General features: G+C 40.1%; 1 protein-coding gene across 4 annotated transcripts in view; it reads left to right on the forward strand.

Moving 5' to 3' along the window:
• The window catches only part of LOC125739132 (adhesion G protein-coupled receptor A1), a 118,061-nt gene that overhangs the window by 54,935 nt on the left and 44,433 nt on the right, over window positions 1–18,693 (forward strand). The window contains exon 1 of one of the 4 annotated variants that reach the window (XM_049008941.1): window positions 4,650–4,668. The exons of the other annotated variants lie outside the window; for them this stretch is intronic. Within the exon in view, the coding sequence (XP_048864898.1) occupies window positions 4,665–4,668 (4 nt within the window). The 5' untranslated portion in view covers window positions 4,650–4,664. Of the gene's footprint in view, window positions 1–4,649; window positions 4,669–18,693 lie in introns of those variants that run through there. 4 annotated transcript variants of the gene reach the window in all.

Genomic DNA, 18,693 nt, shown 5'->3' on the forward strand with positions numbered 1-18,693 from the left:
TTAGTATACAAGCGCATAATAAGAAGCCCCATGTTGTTCTTGGTTTTGAGTTGAAAATTTTCTGGTTGTATAAAGAGATTTTGGTTTTAGTTTTACTAGTCCGGTGGGCAGTCTTGTGTAGAAAGGATCGTGAGGTATGTGGGTTTTCGCTACAACTCCTTAATTAGGTCACTAATTAGAAGACTGTTTGGCTGAAGAGTCCTCTCACCTGGGTTTGAACCGCTGACCTAAAGGTTATCCGAAAAACCTGCACACACACCGGCCCTTTGCGGATAAGATTGGGCATCCCTGCTATAAGAAGCACATACTACAGGTCCTGCGATGGGCTTTTGTTGTTCTGTGAGGTATCATGTTTTGCAGAATGGCTCCCAGCTTATGCATAAGTCCCCCATTGAAATATATTCTATGGTCTGTCATGCAGGCAATACTATTGCTGCCACGTCTAAACAGTTTAGAATGGACACTGTGCATTAGTCACGAGACACAATCCGACCCTTGGATCTGTAACAGAGAAAGTGCATTTGTGCCACTGACCCAGGCGTGGTACTGTAACTGTCTTGAGTCTGAAGGAATGAAACAATTAAATATGCAAATGTACCTCCTCTCACACCACTGATAATTCGTGTAGCAGACTGACCCATTTTCAAAACACTCTCTCTGATGCCATTGTTGGTTCCTTCGCCTGACTGGAAGCTAACAGCTGTGAACAGGCTTCAGAAAAGCAGAGAGGCTTTCAGTCACATTTTCTTGCAAATGTTTCACAAAAGTGGGGATGGGTGAGCAGAATGTATTTTCCCTCTAGGTAGTGGAGAAAATCAAGATGTACCGCATATGACTTTCACTTTGTAGTTTTAGCAAATGCACTCTGCTTACATCTCAAACATAAAATTATGCTTTATTATCCCTCTGCCTACTCAGTGTTACAGGTCCTGCCATCTATTCCTCCTCCCTCCGTCTCTTTAGCTCTCGCTGACGCTTGCAGGCAGCCCTGCCAGGTGAAACTTAAATGGGTATATAACAGCCTGCTCAGCAGTAAGAGTCTGGCTTCAGCTGAGGATGCAGTTAAAACAACAACGAACCACCACGGACTGGAGAACGTGAGGTTATAGTCATCTGCGCGGATGGTGCTCACAAGGAGCAGATTTAATGCTCTAAAACAGTGAGACTGAGGCCATCAAGCAGATAAACTCACTTAATGTGTTTTACCCCAAGACAGTAAAAAGGTCAAACTGTTATGGTCTCCCTCTAAGTTTAAATTTAATAGGTATCCTCGGCTTCTGCTTTGTCTTACTGAGTGAATCAACCGAGGTTCACGAGGTGGGCCGTTTCATTTTCTGTACACGTCGTCATCTGTGTTTTTAGCTCCTAAACTCCATGTCATCCATAACTTACCTTAATGCTACATAGTATCTGATAGGGAAAATGAATGTATTTCCCTTTGATTCATGGCCTTGCAGCATGCCGCTCTCTTTACACTCCGCAAATTAAATGGCATTAATGCTGCAGACCTCTGGTGCAGCGAAGCATTGTGGTCCTCCCACTCGCGACCTCCAGCTCAGAGTCGGCTAACAAGCTGGATGTAGCGGCTTGGTTTTACACAGCCAAGAAACCCAGCTTATCTTACAGTTACATTGTCCGCAAAAAAATAATGTATTTTTTACATTCTTATGGAAATAACTTTGCCGACACTTAATCTCTTCTGCTGGACACACACAAGGAGAATGCAGTGTCTTGCAAAAGTATTGAACCACCTTAAAAGGATCAGATTTGCCAGAATTATAAATGATACATACAGTACATATATTCTTCCTGATGGTATTTGCCAACTCGTAGTCTCTCACAGTAAAATGAAAATTGTCTGCAAATTATTAAAAAACAATCAAAAACTAAAATATGCTGCCCGCATAGCTGTTCGCTTCCTACACATTGATATTCGGAGGAGCTACCCATTATTGCAATAACAGCTCTATGTATTTTGGGGTAAGTAGCTACCAGCTTGTCACAGTCCTCAGGGGTGATTTTTGCCCATTTTTCATGGTGGACTTGCTCCTGGTCTTTTTTGTTGATTGCTTGTTGACTGCAATTTTCAAAGAAAGCCGCAGATTCCCTTTGGGGTTCAAATCTGCACTCTGACCTGACCACTGTAAAACATGCTTTAATCGCTCCTGGGTTGCATTGACCTTGTGCTTAGGATCATTGTCATGCTGAATGGCTTTCTTGTAAAACCGCCCCCTAATTTTGCTCCATCCATTCTCCTTTAAGTTTTGACAAGATGCCCAGTTCCTAAAGATGAAAAGTACAGGATCTGGATATGTGTCGCATTAATATATTAAACTTTTTCACTTGGTACTGCACATAATGTAGGATTTTAGCACTTTTCAACCTACCACTAGTGCCCACTAAGCTGAATGTCTTACACAATATCTTGAACAAAGGCAAAGTTAGGTTGACATTATTTGCACAGGAAGCAAAGATTTACCGCATTACTCTTGCTTCAAGGTCACACTGTCACTTTATAATTTTGCATAGTGTTAACACTGACTTTCAAATCACCAGCTTCCAAACATGTGAGATAGCATCTGAGATGTGCATGTGCGACAACTCTAACAATGTACGACAAACGAGAAGTGTTCTTTTGTCGTTGTGCCGCAGAGGACTGGAGAGTGTGCGTGTCTGCACATCAAGGTACTGAGAAGCTAATTTGGAAAGGCAAGTAAATCTGATACAATTCCCAGAGTCCTCACTGCAGATCTCAGGACGTGTTCAAGCATCTGCTTATGCCATGGCTCAAAGTGACAGACTTGTGAATCGCTTTCATTTGTCCTTCCCTTGGCTTCTGACACAGTACTGCTCTTTAGGGACACGTGTGTGTGTTTATTTTTTTTTAATGGGACAGACCATGTACTGGGTTGTAGGCGGGGGGGCTATTGTGTCCATGTTGTATCCACTCGAAGGAATGGGCTTTATGCTGTAGCCATTGAATACTCTGCGGTAGTCAGGGGAAAAGCTTGTTTCTATCATGTTGCCAGAAGTAGGTGCGGTATCTTGTGTTATAGCAAGTATATAAGATTTCCCATGTGGTAGCCAGCAGTAGGAGGAATGTCCTTGAGCTATACGGTGTTCTCGGCTTAGTAATGCCTTACCAGCAGGGTTAGTCTTTGGGGACTTATAGTAGGGTGTGTTTTCGCTACTCAGGGGGATTAAAGAAATCTAAGTGCAAGCTGATGTAATGTAGCCCAACATGTAGCATCATTCTAAATTATGACAGCTATAAGAAATGGGACATAACTGTCTCCCTTCAGGCTATTGCCAGAGCTTGAAGCCACTGCTTCTGACTGCAAAGTAAGAAAAAAGTACTGAACACCTGAAGCCCAAAACAATTACAGTCAAACTGCTCCAGAGTGAGTCACTGACACCTTAATCCAATATTGCATGTAAGCTTTGAGCTAGAAAGGAGTATCGTGGGTATACCGAAAATCACTTCCCCAAGTTGACTTAAAATTTTAAGGGAACTTTCATGGTATTTATGGGAACTTTACTGTTGAAAAGGAATTTTAACATTCATTTGTGGGTTATGATACTGTTTTACATACATTATTTACATGGAGTTCTCGTAAAGTGGATGAATGTATTTAAAGATAATACGAAGAGAGACGTTTTTAAAAATAATTTTTTTACAAGTCAGTTACCTCAAGTAGCTCTCTTTGAAGTGAGCATGACCGAATCCCTGCAGTCTGCCCTTATGGAGGCAGCGGCCGTCCGCTGAATGCTAAGCACGGTGCAAAATGCGGCTCCTCTTCTATGTTTGATAAGGATGGGGGAGTGTTTTTGAGACAGTGGGAGCCCTGGGGGAGCCTTTTCAACTTGGGGAGATTGGGGCCTTTTGCAGCCAGGCAGTCAGCTTAGCCTAAATGGGTAAGGTTTCAACCACGGTATTTTTTACTTTTTTGTTCTTTGGATGCTCCTGAGTGGGTCATTCTACCCTTCAAAAAAGCAAAGCCCACCACAGTCTGTGTGTGTGTATGTGTGTGTGGGTGTGTTTTGATACTTCTGCATGATTGTCATTGCAACCTCAGTAAGTACAATAACTCACTGTGCAGTTTATGTCGGAACCATTTAGACCGTCGTTAATTTACTGGTGTTATGATTTCACGTGGGAGTTTTCCAGATGGACAGTTATATGATTTTACTGAAATGTATGACATCAGTCAATGAATGTGAGACAGAGAGTAATATTCTATCACGTCCTTTACAAAGTCATTTTATGCATATTCCTCTGAAATAATGTCAGGTCTTGAATCAATTGCTTCTTGGAATTTGATTAAACAAGTTGAATAAAAAACACTTTGATGCTCTTGGTCAGTTTTCCCAGTTGGGAGGGTCAAAGACGTGGGCTGTCTGAGGGCCCCTGAGGACCGTGTTGGGAAACACTGCTCTAGACAGTGTTACAGTGAGCAGTGCGCAGATACAGTGTTCCAGTGGGTCGCACTGCTACATTACGCCATCGGAGATGGGGATTGAATCTCACCTCTGCTATGTTTCTCTGTGGAGTTTGCATTTTCAGCCTGTGTTGTCTGGTTCTCCTCCAGGTATGCCAGTGTCCTCCTGCAGTGCAGGAGTGCAACCAGGCTGACTGGCATCCCTGGCTTGCCCATGGTTTGTGAATGTGTGAGTACATGTTCCCTGTGATGGACTTTCACTCTTCCACAATGTCTTCTGTCACATATGTAGGAAAAAGAGGGTTCGATCATACTGATCAGCAGTGGCCATACTAGGGACCTGCTACTGTGCTTTACCAAAAACAAAAGTACTTACCGCTGTTTTGCCATCTGCTTCTCTCTTTCTTTGTCCATTTCTCTTTTCACCTACTTCACCTTGGCTCTTTTGGTCTCTTTTTTTCTTTTTCCTTTGTATTGTTCTCATTTTCCTATCGTCCTTCATTCTGTCTCAGCTCACTAAAAACACCTCGTCTCACCGTGGCTGCCGCTGCACTAGTTAATCTGCTCCGTCCAGTTTTATCTGCCTCCTTTTTGCTTCTGGCCTACAAATCACTGTTCCATTGACCTGCCAGGCTTCCTCCTCCAGGCTCTCTCCCCGCACACACACACACACACACACACACACACACACACACACACACACACACACACACACACACACACACACACACAAACACAGGCGCCCGCCTGAGTCTGCCTGCTCTTCATTTTATCTCTGTCTCTCTGCATCTCTCATCCATTTCCTTCTAGCATGCTTTCTTCTCCTTATTCACGCAGTAAGCAGGAGCAGTTCCTTCAAGGCAAATTAACAGGACATTAAGATGAAGAATAACCCACTGAAGGTTATTGAAACACATATTTGCTCATGTGCAGGCAAACGTGCATATAAAATCAATTGCTCCTGTCTACAAGAGGCATTTATATATATGACCTATTAAGAAAAAAGTGGCTTCTATATTCAGAGGAGTGTGAAAAAGGAAATGCTTTAATTATTATGCATAGTGTGTGGTATGTGTCATGCATATAGTGCGTGTGCACCGTCTGTGGAGTCTGTGGCTCCCCCAATAAAAATTCGTAGATTAGTCAGAATCTAATTAGTCATTAGTCAGAGACGTATGTTACACTGTGATCTCTATAGCTACTGCTGGTATTTGTTATAGAGGTGATAATCTCAGGAACAGCATTTTACCTTTCGAATGGCTCACTCAGAGTGGGTGATTGTTACTATTTCTCTGAATTGTTAGTGCTACTTGTTTGTATCTCTATCTCTCCCTCTCTCTTTCGCCCTCTCTCTCTCTCTCTCTCTCTCTCTCACTTTCTACGGTTTTCCTAAAATTTGTCCTAGCATTCATGGAAACACAAGGCCTGTAAAGCCAAACAGTGTAACCTAAGTAATAGCAGTCATTGTGGTCATTGCGCTTTCAAACACAATCTGCCTCCATATCATGCAGTAAAATATAGAATTAGTACTTAAAGCTGAAAGCTTACTGAAAGTGTGTAGGTTAAGGCTCCAGCAAATATATCTGTGCTGCACACTTGAGAGGACCTGTTCCAATAAATATCAAAAGCTTTGTTGCCTGCATTGGATGAAATTGTCTAATAAATAACTTCTGTAATACTGGCCATGCGGAAGCATCATGCCAAGCTTGGCAGTAGCTGGCAGATGCCTAAGGATGATGGAGAGCAGGACTTTCTGCTTCTTCCTACTCAGTGATCATTTGGCTCTGCAGTAATGTCCCTTAGGAACTTTTTATGGTTTTCTCCTTGATGACAAAAACTTGTCTTTTGCTTGTCTGTTTATTGTACTTTAGGCTTCTTCTTTACTTAATCGTTTATGTTTTGTTCTTTGCAATAATGAAGTTCTGTGTTCCGCAGTAATGCTTAATGATTTATTTACTTTTTTTTTACCTATTAATTGCCCAAATTTCTCTTTATCCTGATATTTCAAGTTCTCTGTAATCGTATTTTAACCCAAATAGTAACCCAGTCTAATTAGAATCTGTTCCTTGGAGAGAAAAACACTGGAGAAATTTAATTGCTCATAAATTTTGAAACATAGGGTGTTTGCTATGCCGAGCAATTGATTTTAGACAGACATATATATATATATATATATATATATATATATATACAACATTTAGTAATCAAACTGTTGGAAAATTTGCATCGTTAACAGCAGCCAAGGACAGTACAGGAGGAGTAAATGTAGCATGACTATACAGTCTTACAAAAAAACTGCACAATCAACAAAGAATATAAAAATACACATCTGAATTTCATATATGTACAAAACTGGACATCTACAGATGCCTTGAAGCAGCAGAAATTGTATGATTGAAAATAAATAGCAACAGGAATTGAATGTTTGTTTTTTGTTCTATAGTTATTTTTTTACCAGCGCTTTGCAGTAATTATATAATTTTGGCAGTTTTTATGCTGGATCGTAATGTTAATGTTATCAGCTCGCGGACAGTTGTGTTCCCAACAGCATCCTGCAAGCTGGCGCCCATATTGACAGCGTAAATAAACATGCAGGCTTTATTAGCTCTTTGGAAAAATGGAGTTATTCTTAAGTGAATTGTTCCTCTGCGAGGCCGGACTGGGATTACAATTCAGCTCTGGACTTTGGGGTTTCCCATGCCCCCCCCCCCCCGCTATACGCTTTGCTGACTGGGTGGGTTCTTGGGGTCACATGCCATTTGGTCCTCTGGGGAAATGCCCGGTTTGAGCAGTCTAACCCTGTCCCTGTGTTGTACAAACTTTTTATTTTCTTGTTAATATTAATTTCTGATTTGTGAGTCAGTTTGTGAGTAGAGGTATGTATGATTTAATTTTCCTGACACATATGTAAAGTTATATTGCAGTTGTCTGTTAAATGTAGCAAAGCAGTGTATTTACAGTTAGCTGGCATATATTTTGTTTGGCTGCCAATTATCCATTAAATGCTGGATAGACACTGCATGCAGAAATAATGTTGGTAAAACATTTTAACATTTAATAAAATTATAAAATTGTCAGATACTATTGTCCCCTTAATTTGTTGTTCTAACTGATGTGTCTGATAAGAAATATCAGATTTGATGACAATAACCATCTGTTGAGGTGATGATGAATATAAGCAGTCTGTTGTTTATTATGTGTGAAAACCTGTTTATCTGTAGCAGCTGTAGGTGACAGGATTAGAGTGCCAAAAAGTATGCTGGTGAAATATCGTCTTGCAAATTACAAATTTGCATTAGTTATTTTACTGTAGTGGAAGAATTTGTCCTTTGTTTTTTTTTTTTGCAGAAGAATTTGAATGCAGTCTTATGTTACCAAACTTTAATGTGAAAGTCAAATCTCGTATGGATCCTTCCTCATCCTTGAGTTTCTCGTTTCCCAGTTGTAGCGGCCATCTCTTTTCAGTTTCGAGGCCAAAAAATATACAACCGCTATACCAAACAAGGTGACAAAGACCAAAGTACTGAAGGCAGTGAAGCATTTGAAACCATGAATGATGAATCATGCCATGCCAGGATGCATGAGTTACCAAAGGTTTGGGTGAAGGAAAAGCCAAAAGGTAAAGGTATTTAGAGCAGCATTCAGGGGGAACAGTGCTCAGACGGTTCAGGGAAAAGGCATGCTGGATTTTTCAATTTTCCAGTCAAAAAACAGTGGAACATTCAATAAACCTTGCCGTGCAGTTACCCGCCAAAAGTCACTGCACTAGATTTTCCCTCTGAATAAGGAAAGGCTTTGCTCACACAGTAGCTCGGAAATGCAATTATGCCCCTTGACTGTCATTTTAAGCATGAGTGTATATCGAGTAAATTGATTATTCATGAAGACCACTGCCCTTAAAAGGCACATGGTAGGGAAGCTGTAGGTGTGCACTAAAAGGATAACACCCACAAACTAAACTTCACTGAACTGAAGGAAGAAGACATTTACACAAGCCATAATGGAAGGAATGGGCACAATGTCGTGTTCAGGCACTCAGGAGTCCGGCAAGCAGAGGTAGTAAAAGCAGCCATTCATGCATTTTTAAGAGCTTGAATACCTGCGACATTAGAGATATTTTTAAACACGCAAAACTTAATATGCATGGTTAGAATTTTGGACAACTACAGTCTCCTGGCCATTAGCCTATTGTGAGATTGGACAACAAACTAGGCTGTTATTACAGTACCTTTTATTTATTTCTGTTTCACTGTTTGTTATAGCTTGATAGTAGTACAAGAATGCACTCAATCTAAATATTCCAGTGTCTTTATAGTTTATGCACAAAAATGTTGCTGCAATATGTCCTATTATGATGCTGCCTGTTTCAATGCATGCATTTACTGTGAGTCTAGAATCGCTACAAACTGTGGTATTATAAAGAAGGGAAGGCAAAGAGGGCTTGGTTGATGGTTAGTGCATAGTTACTAAGTATACACTGAAACATGGTCATTATTTTCAAATAGTGAGTAATTGTACTAAAAATGGAAGTGTAAGAGTACATTGAAATAGTATAGTCATGATATTTAGCATTAAATTTAACACAGATCTGTGTAGTTTTGTATTTATGTATTTGATTGTTTGTTTGCTTTTGCCTGTTGTATTTTTATATGCTACAGCGGTAGGGCTGCATGATTAATCATCTTTAAATCACAATCTTGATTCATTCCCTGATCTCATTCTTACATGACACTGATGGTACCGGCGGTGAAATTTGCTGAGCTTGCTGGTGCAAATTAGAGAAATGATATTACATCATTTTCATATTCTATGGGAAACAAAAGATCAAACTGCAAGCCAGATTTAATAATGAATTATAAACATGTTACAGGCCAGTACTTTGAGAGTTCATAAATGGTGAATGAGCTGATGAAATCCCACATACTACGGAAAATCGTCCAATGCAATCATCTTCATTATTATTAGTTGTGTCTTTAACTCTGATTCTTTTAGCTATGAATATTGAAAAAGCTTAATCAATATTGGCCAGCAAGATCGGCCATGATTTTTAATTAATACAGAGGTCAACAAAGACTTAGTCACAGAACTGCTAAGTTCAATGCTGATTTCAGCAATGTGCTCAGAATTTTGCAATCACTCAATTCTTTATTGATGTCTCTTTTAAGATACATTGATAGTATAATTCCTTACTAAAGAATATGTGGGTATATTCAAGTTTAATGTAGGAGAATTATTTTATTTCTCGCTATGAACATTTTTGATGTTTACAGGATGCAACATGAACATGTTGAGACAGGATCCTACTCTATCTCTGATATGGAAAAGCGATATCAAGCCAAGTGGAGTCCCAGTATGCTTGCTAGCTTCTCCTGGACCAAAAAGGGATGTTCCAGAAGCCAAGTACAGCAGAAAATTACACACTTTTAGATAAGTCACCAAGCACATATGCTGTGAATATATGCATAATATGAAGTTTAACTGTGTCACTCAAAATCCTTGCATGATAGAGAAATTCCAATTACATATTTGAATTTGGTACCAAATACTGTATGATTTGCCTGTTTTCATTCATGTGACAAAAAGAAAGTAAAAATTGTTGACCAGTAATGTCGACTGATTCCGATATGTTAACTGATAAGTCATACCAGGGTTGGTCCAATCTGTAGGTGACATAGGCGACCGACCAGGGCAGTATTTTCTCAATCCCGCCCTTGGGGACCAACAGACAGTCCATGTTTTTGCAGCAGGAAATATGGACTGTTTGGCAGGGATCTGGGAGAAAGCAAAAAATGTGGACCATCTGTTGGTCAACCCTGCATCGTGCATTTGTTCCATCTTCATAAGAACAAAATGTAATGCTAATAATAATAATAAGAAGTAGAAAATAGGCAGCCATGACTGTGTATGAATGAGTGCTGTAGTGTAATGCACCCTTCTTTTGACTTTCTTCCGGAAGATCTGTGCACACATTGTGACAGCCCTCATGTCAGCATTAAAGTATATTCAGATTTAATTGGCTCATGAGTGACACATTGTAAATGTTTGCATTGTTACTCGTCATCCAAGAATATGATTTTTGGTAACTAGTGCAAATGCTTTGTATCAGTCAGCAAAAGTGAATCACAGTTATACAGTATATCATTCCATTAATGGTATAATGAATAAGTTAAATGTTACTGTTAACCAAAGGTGGAAATTTTGTCTTCCTGTGTGGTTGTTTCACTGTTCAATTATTAAACAGTCATTAAAATCACACACTTTCCACCAATGGATTTTTTGAAGCTATGCCCACAGTATACTTTTATACATACATCCATAAATTATCAAAGCAGTTTTCATATTCATCATTTAGCTCTAAATTGTCTGTGTGTACTGTAAGTAGCTCAGTTTCCATGTGAATGTTTTTATTGTCAACACAGATACCTGAACACTGTAATATAATCAGCTAGAGTCAATTTACTTTTGAATAGTGGGTAGCACTAACATCTCTTACCTCCATGGCTAGGATTGAAATCCTTGCCTCTGCTCTAGTGTGTGTTGAGTTTGCATGTGCTCCTCTCTCACATAGATTTGCTCCTGCAGACCAGAGATGTGCAGTTATGCTAACTGGCATCTCTAAATTACTTATACCTGGGAGGTTTCCCAGTGGCCCGGCCCTCCATTCAGAGCAGACCTTAAATAATCAGGTAGCGAAACAAACTAGATGTTTTAGTGCAGAATGCACATGCAGTATGGTACGCCCCATGCCTCTCAGCCTGTGGTATGATCTGTCTCTCATAATCCCAGCTTAATGGTTTACCCTCCCACCCAGATTACTTTATTTGCAGTGGATGCTAAATGAAAAACAAATCAGGTGGTCCAAAGAACACATGTTCATTTAAAAAAATAGGAAAGATGGATGCCCTGCCTTTTGCACACTTTACCAATGTGATGTGGACATAAGCAGCAATGGAAAGGGTTCAGGTATCACTAGCTGGAATGATTGCGTGAGTCTTAATTTACCGTATTTATTGGTTTATAAACACCTTGAATTAATCTCAGCTTTGTAACATTCTTATTTTTGATTCTGTGTCTTATGGGATAATCTCGAACTATAGAAAAATAAAAAGCTGTGTCCCGTTTTGAACCTACATTGTATCGTCGTCGTCCCCCTGGAATTCTATGATGGCTTGGTTTAGAGGTAGGATTCCTGGCCTCCCAGTATGGCCCTGGGAAAGGAGATATTGTGATGCCCGGCTTGTACGATCCTCGTGTGTGCCACGCCCCCCTAATTATCCACGTGTGGTTCCCTGATCGTACCCAGCTGTGTCTTGTTATTTTGCTTCGTCTGGTGTATTTAAGTCTAAGTCTTGCCTCTACCCCTTGTCTGTCATTGATGTTAGTCGGTGTCTAATGGTCCGTGTCCCGTATTTCCCCATTAAACCCCGTTTACCCGTTCTCCCGCCTGTTTTGCCTGCTTTCTGCTCGCTCTCCCACTGTCCGACCACCTGATCGCCCATCGACACATCCCGGGCGTGACAGATATACCTTGTGGTTATAAATTATCCATTTTCCAAACGTTTACCCTGGTCAGAGGTGCCTGGAATCGAACAGAATTCAAGGCAGAGATACACCTTGGATGGCATTCCAGTTTATCGTAGGGCAAACCCACATACTGTGTGCAATTTAGAGGTGCCATTTACCCTGACTGTATGTCTTTGAGATGAAACCTGTATGATGTGTGAAGAATATGCTCCACAAAATCACAAAGCAGTGGTGGGATTCAAACAACTGCTACACAGTGAGCCATTGGGCTGGCCTTTTAGGCTATAATATTTTCAGTATATGCTACTATGAGGCATGCAAATGAAGGACTATTGCCACGGTTTGGAGTTCTGGCTCTCTCTCTTTCTCTGTGTGTGTGTGTGCGTGTATGTGTGTGTGTGTGTAGATTATGTTTATATTACACTGTGGGGACCAAATGTTCCCCATGATGTAATAATGACCAGTTATTTTGATGATTTTGGGACAATTTTCAGGTCTCCACAAAGGTCTATGAATGCAATCAAAAAACTTAGAATGCCAAAAGGCCTCTATTTTGTTTGGTTACTGATGATTAAGGTTAAGGCCGGGTAGGGGTTAAGGGTTCATGTTGGGTTTAGACATAGAAGTGATGTATCCATAGAAATGAATGGGAAGTCTCCACAAAGATATAATCACAAACCTCTGTGTGTGTGTGTGTGTGTGTGTGTGTGTGTGTGTGTGTGTGTGGAGTTTGTATGTTTTCTATATGTATACAGTTTAAGGGAAATTGCATTGTTGTAAATCAGTATTTGTTTCTTTTTTAATTGTAAAAAGTAATATGGCTTCTGTTTCATAGCGCAGCGGAATCACAAGCCGTGCAAAAGGGAGCTACTGCTGCTCTGGCTGTGAATTATTTATCACCCTATAGCACGCCACATTCTGTCAATACAGCACATTAACAAATAAACTAATTAATATGAAGTCATTCATGAGGTATGCCGCCTCAGGAGAGCTATAGCTTTGGGTCAGCAGGGACTGGGACATGCTAGCACACTTCCTGGCTTGCAGGACTATGATCTGTGAAGAATTGCTCAACAGTAACCTTTTGTCCTTTGCTGAAGACAGACCTGAGCAAACAGACTCGCTTGTGGCTATGAGGCACGTCTCAGAGGCCTGGATTATTGGCCATTTGTTGAAGCTGAGAGAGCACCGTTTCTTTGCTTGTCTCAAAGGCTGAAAGAGCTGAAAGATAAAGGACCCATTCTTCCATAATTGTTGTGCTTGGCTGTTAACCTTCCCTAAAAGGTTTATTCATTTAAGCATTGGGAGTACATTACCATTTTTGTTTTTATGACATGTTTGGAAAGCGTTTCGCATAGCAAGTCAGATTGCTCTTGAGGTTATTCTTTGAAAAAGTATGTTAATACACAGAGAAAGAAGGTTCTCCAGGTTTCTGGTCGGTTCTAAATTCCATTATACAGGAGTTTTTTTGACTGATTTATTTTCAGAGTTTGGTGGTATGTTGCCGTTAAGCAGTAGTGTCCTTTGGTGGTCCATGGCATGTGTGTGTACATGTGTTTTACACATGATGGGCTGGTATCCTGTCCATGGGTTCCTCTGTCGTTTTCACTGTGGTTCCTGGGATAGGCCCTAGGCACATTATGATCCTATGCTGGATTATCAATGGCTCAGAGTATGTATCACAACCAAAAGTCTCCTGGTATCCTGAATTCATTCATTCATTCATTCATTCAGTCATCCATTCATTTCTTTATTTTCTTCTGCTCTTCCTTACCATGTGGTTTCCATTAAAATGATTTTGAAGCCGTAATTGGCCTGATTAATGCATAATCTTGTTCCTTGTTACAATTCAATTTGAAACAGACACAAAGGACCATAAACAGAGTAAATTAACCTTTGGGTTTGTAGTTATTGTACTGTTCTGAGTGCAATATTGCATTGACACGTAAACAAAACACTGTTACCGCTGATGTGCATTAGCTGAAATGTTAGCAAATACTTCTATAAGATCTAAACAGAAGCTACGGCACTAAGCAACATGCAGACTCCATCTGAAGAATATCTTACATTAAACTGATGTAAGCTAATGGATGTACAGTAGTGTAAATCCAGAGTAGCATCTTACTCACAGTGCCTTACAGCCCTCTTACTCATGCCCCCAGGCCACTTACCATTTGAAAATCTTTCCTTAATTTGTTTTCTGCTGTGTCCGAGTCTCCTTTCACCTTTATTTCTGTATGCAGTTATTTCCTTACCTGCTGCAGGGCTTTGAAACAATAATTAAGTATTACAGTTGTAAAGACTTCATGGCATCAATCGCTGATTATATATCAGCTTTTTTCATTGACCGTATTTTGTTTAGTTGCTGGGCTATCCTATGTATCCTCCCTTTGACAGCAGTCCCCACATACGGGTTAGCCGTACCCCCAACGGACTCACATACCCTAACCCTCCAGGTAGTTTTCTGTAATTCCTGTGTCTCGCCTCACCCTAACTGCCGAGCATGAGAGCGGTCGCTTTGCAGAACCCTCTCTTGCATCAAGTTAGTTTCTTTTGGCATAGAAACAGGCATTTACTTGACGCCCGGGGTGTGCATTACAGCTGGTAAAGGCAGCGTCAGTCACACGCATGGCACAATGGCCAAGTGATGATTTATAAAAAACATACACATGAACTGTTAGTCACAGAACAAGCTCGTAATTTGCCCTTTAGCATCTCTGTGTTGCCAGTCTTTTGGCCTGTCTGTGGAAACCTGTTAAGTGATTAACAGATTTTTTATAGCAACATTGGTGATAGTCATTAAAGGTTTGTTGCACAAATAAAGGCTCCTATGAATCAGAGGCATAGAATAACAGAACATTTCTGAGGTGCTTACCATTCCAGTTTATTTAGCATTTAATGTTACTTTTTATAATGTGTACAACATTATTATTAGACACAGGGTGTATATAGGGATTGTGTATTAGCTGGAAACTGTGCTAAACAGTTCATAAGGTTGGACTTGGGCCTTTTATTGCAATTTGATGAAGCTCCTCTGGTAAATTTATTGTTGTAACCTATTTATATATTAGAAAGCAGCATTTACATGTGGTTTGCAGAGGGACATATGGGAACCCAGAGGAGAAATGGAGTGGAGCATATACTTTGGTGGATTAAAATGATGGAAGTATAAGCAGGACAATGGAAAGCGATCTAGAGGCCGGGGATATAGAGTGAGATTTAGAGAATAAAATAGAAAGGCAATACAAGAGATATTATTGGGAGACTAGAGGAGATGTCAAAGTATCCACCTTTCCATCATCGCCAAGCTGTAGTGAGAGAGCGAATTTAGAGGTCAGCAGCTGGGATGTCATGGAGATAAGCTCAAATAGTGTTCAGTGTTGTGGGGAGACAGTCTGCTCCATTTACAAAGGTAGCACTAAAAATGTTTGCTGATGTAAATCCATTCTTTCAGGAAGTACAGTTTATATCTATGTAGACAATGGATGTCTGTCATTAAGACTGTAATCTAATCTATAAAACAGCCCAGCACCAGCAAGATTCTTCTTGCTGTACCTGACTGGCTTGTGTTTATTTAATGAAGATGGTTGCTTTTATATAATCCAGTATAGCTTACTATGTACAGTATATCCTATTATGTCACGTATAAGCACATGTGATATTGGTTATAATGTTAAGTGCTTTAGTTTTCATATCTGCTTACTGTATATATTTTCTATGCCGTCTATAAACTGGCGGTGGTTCAGTCTTCTCAGATTTTGTCATGAGTTTGAGTGCCCTACCAGTGAAGCCTGTGTGTTCATTGCCTTTTTTGGTTTTGGTGTGTAGCTCAGTGGGTTAAGGTTTTTTGTTCAAATCCCATGCTCTCAAGCCTTTATCCCTAACCGCTGCTAGGAGCACTGTACACTGGCTGATTTTGCACTCCAACCTTCAGACCTGTACTGCACACTGGCTGATTCAGAACTCCAACCCTCAGACGTGCACTGCACACTGGCTGATTCTGCACTCCAACCCTCAGACGTGCATTACACACTGACTGATTCTGCACTCCATCCCTCAGACTTGTACTGCACACTGGCTGTTTCTGCACTCCATCCCTCAGACTTGTACTGTACACTGGCTGTTTCTGCATTCCATCCCTCAGACCTGTACTGCACACTGGCTGTTTCTGCACTCCATCCCTCAGACTTGCATTGCACACTGGCTGATTCTGAATTCCATCCCTCAGACTTGTACTGCACACTGGCTGATTCTGCACTCCATCCCTCAGACTTGCATTGCACACTGGCTGATTCTGAATTCCATCCCTCAGACTTGTACTGCACACTGGCTGATTCTGCACTCCATCCCTCAGACTTGTACTGCACACTGGCTGTTTCTGCACTCCATCCCTCAGACTTGCATTGCACACTGGCTGATTCTGCACTGCAACCCTCAGACTTGTACTGCACACTGGCTGTTTCTGCACTCCATCCCTCAGACTTGCATTGCACACTGGCTGATTCTGCACTGCAACCCTCAGACTTGTACTGCACACTGGCTGTTTCTGCACTCCATCCCTCAGACTTGCATTGCACACTGGCCGATTCTGCACTCCATCCCTCAGACTTGTACTGCACACTGGCTGTTTCTGCACTCCATCCCTCAGACTTGCATTGCACACTGGCTGATTCTGCACTGCAACCCTCAGACTTGGTCTCATCTGTATGTAAATGTGTGTTGCAGTCTTCTACCATCATAATGAACTATTTTGTATTTTTTGTTCTCTACCTTGATTCCTGTGGGCATCAAATGGTTTCTGTTTTTAGCAACTTAGTACTGTATGCTGCATTTATTTAAATATATCCCATCCATCCATTCATCTGTCCATCCATCCATCAAACCATCTTTTAATTCAGTGCAGTGTAGCTGTGAGCCTAGAGTCTATTCCAGTAAGCAGACGTTGCCTTGTATTAAATGACGTTAAGATTTGTATATGCCAAGGAATTATGTTTAATAGATGCAGAGCTGTTGAGTCTGAAAATAATTAAATGTTATACATTTATTTCCAACAGAAGAAAAAAAACACAACTCCATTAAAATATGGAAAAATATGCATATAAATATATTTGCATGTATTTTCCCAAACTGCTTTCCTTTCTAACTTTCCTCTAAGTTGGGTGATCAGTTCAGCTTGTAATAGAAATCAATGAAAAGCAGAGCTATGCTTATCAGAGCATATAAGGGTTATTCTTATTAAACATTAGCACAATCCTGAAGCATCTCATTTGTTTTACCAGCACTAACCTGCATAGTAGGAGGTATGTGTCGCATGAACTGCCTTCTCATAATTCACTTATCTATTAAAATATTCACTAGGGAAATGTCTCATCTGAGTGGATCATGATATGACAGGGCTGCAAGAGATCAACCTAATATGCTAATGACAAACCTGCTTCCCATTTTCCCATTTTATTCAGGAACCGTGTAAACAATGTCAACCCCAATCTCAGATTTAAGGTTCATAAGAATTTGGATCCTGCTTTTAAATCCTAAACATTGCTGAACAACAGTAAATAGGGTTTTTTTAAAAAAATTATATATATTGCTTTTTTGTATAAAGACCCTCTTGTGAATTTTTAACTACACTACTAGTACTTTCCAACCTTTTCAATTTAGGCTATCATTATTATTATTATTATTATTATTATTATTATTATTATTATTATTATTATTATTATTATTATTAATCTGAAATTGAATAAAAGCTTGGGTCAGGTGTTTGGACTTAAATGATTAGGTTTGCTTACTTTATAATCTGACCTTGTGTAGAAAATTGGTTTAATGATGTGCAGTGACAGTTTAAACAAGAACAGCATATTCCATTCAGGTCAAAATTAAGTCAAGGGGACACTAAACAAAACATGCAGAGAACTGTTCCTGAAATTGAATTGAGGTGACAACACCTGTCATTGGTAATGTGTTCCCATGCACAGGACTGTATGGCCAGCATCTGTGACAGCAGGATGTGGTGGCAGCCAGTTGAGTGCTGTTGCTGCGTCAGCATCCTTCTGCCACTGATTTTTGCTTATGAATGTTCTATAAATGCATTATAAAGGCATTATGGAGGTGCAGTTAATGTAAAATTTTATCTAATATTAATTTATTAAATTATTTTATTTTTTCATTGATTGTATGCATCCACATTTCATCTGAATATGTTATTTTGGTTAAATACATATACATTGGTAATACACTTAATTAAAATTCTCTCTTAGGATAACATAACTTGCATGGTCACGCGTTTGGGTGTGGCTTCGACCTCCGAGTAAGTTGGCTCGCACTCTGCTCTGCCCCTAATTCGAGATGCTTGGTTTTATACATGTTCTCTGGCTCCAGAAACTATTTCAAACGCATTCAGCAGGTATTCAGATGTATAGTCTAGAACTAAACTTGTGTTTTTCTGGGCATGGAATCGAACTTGGTTGCCCAGCTCCGGTAATGGACTTGGTCTCATCTCGGACTCTCTCTGATGTTGGACTCAGAACTGCGTCCCTGTTGGACTTGGTCTTGATTTGTTAAATAGTTGGTCTTCACTTGGACTCGACAAGGGCGACTCAGACACAACGTTGGTTTACTTATTAAGAATTACGTATTGTGAATTATACAGCAAGCTTTAGGGATACATGCAAAACGCAGCAATTTCCAGAGCAGAATTGTTTCTTATTACTGTGGCATTATTATGTTATTA

The sequence above is a fragment of the Brienomyrus brachyistius genome, chromosome 3, assembly GCF_023856365.1.
Source record: "Brienomyrus brachyistius isolate T26 chromosome 3, BBRACH_0.4, whole genome shotgun sequence".
NCBI classification, from domain to species: Eukaryota; Metazoa; Chordata; class Actinopteri; order Osteoglossiformes; family Mormyridae; genus Brienomyrus; species Brienomyrus brachyistius.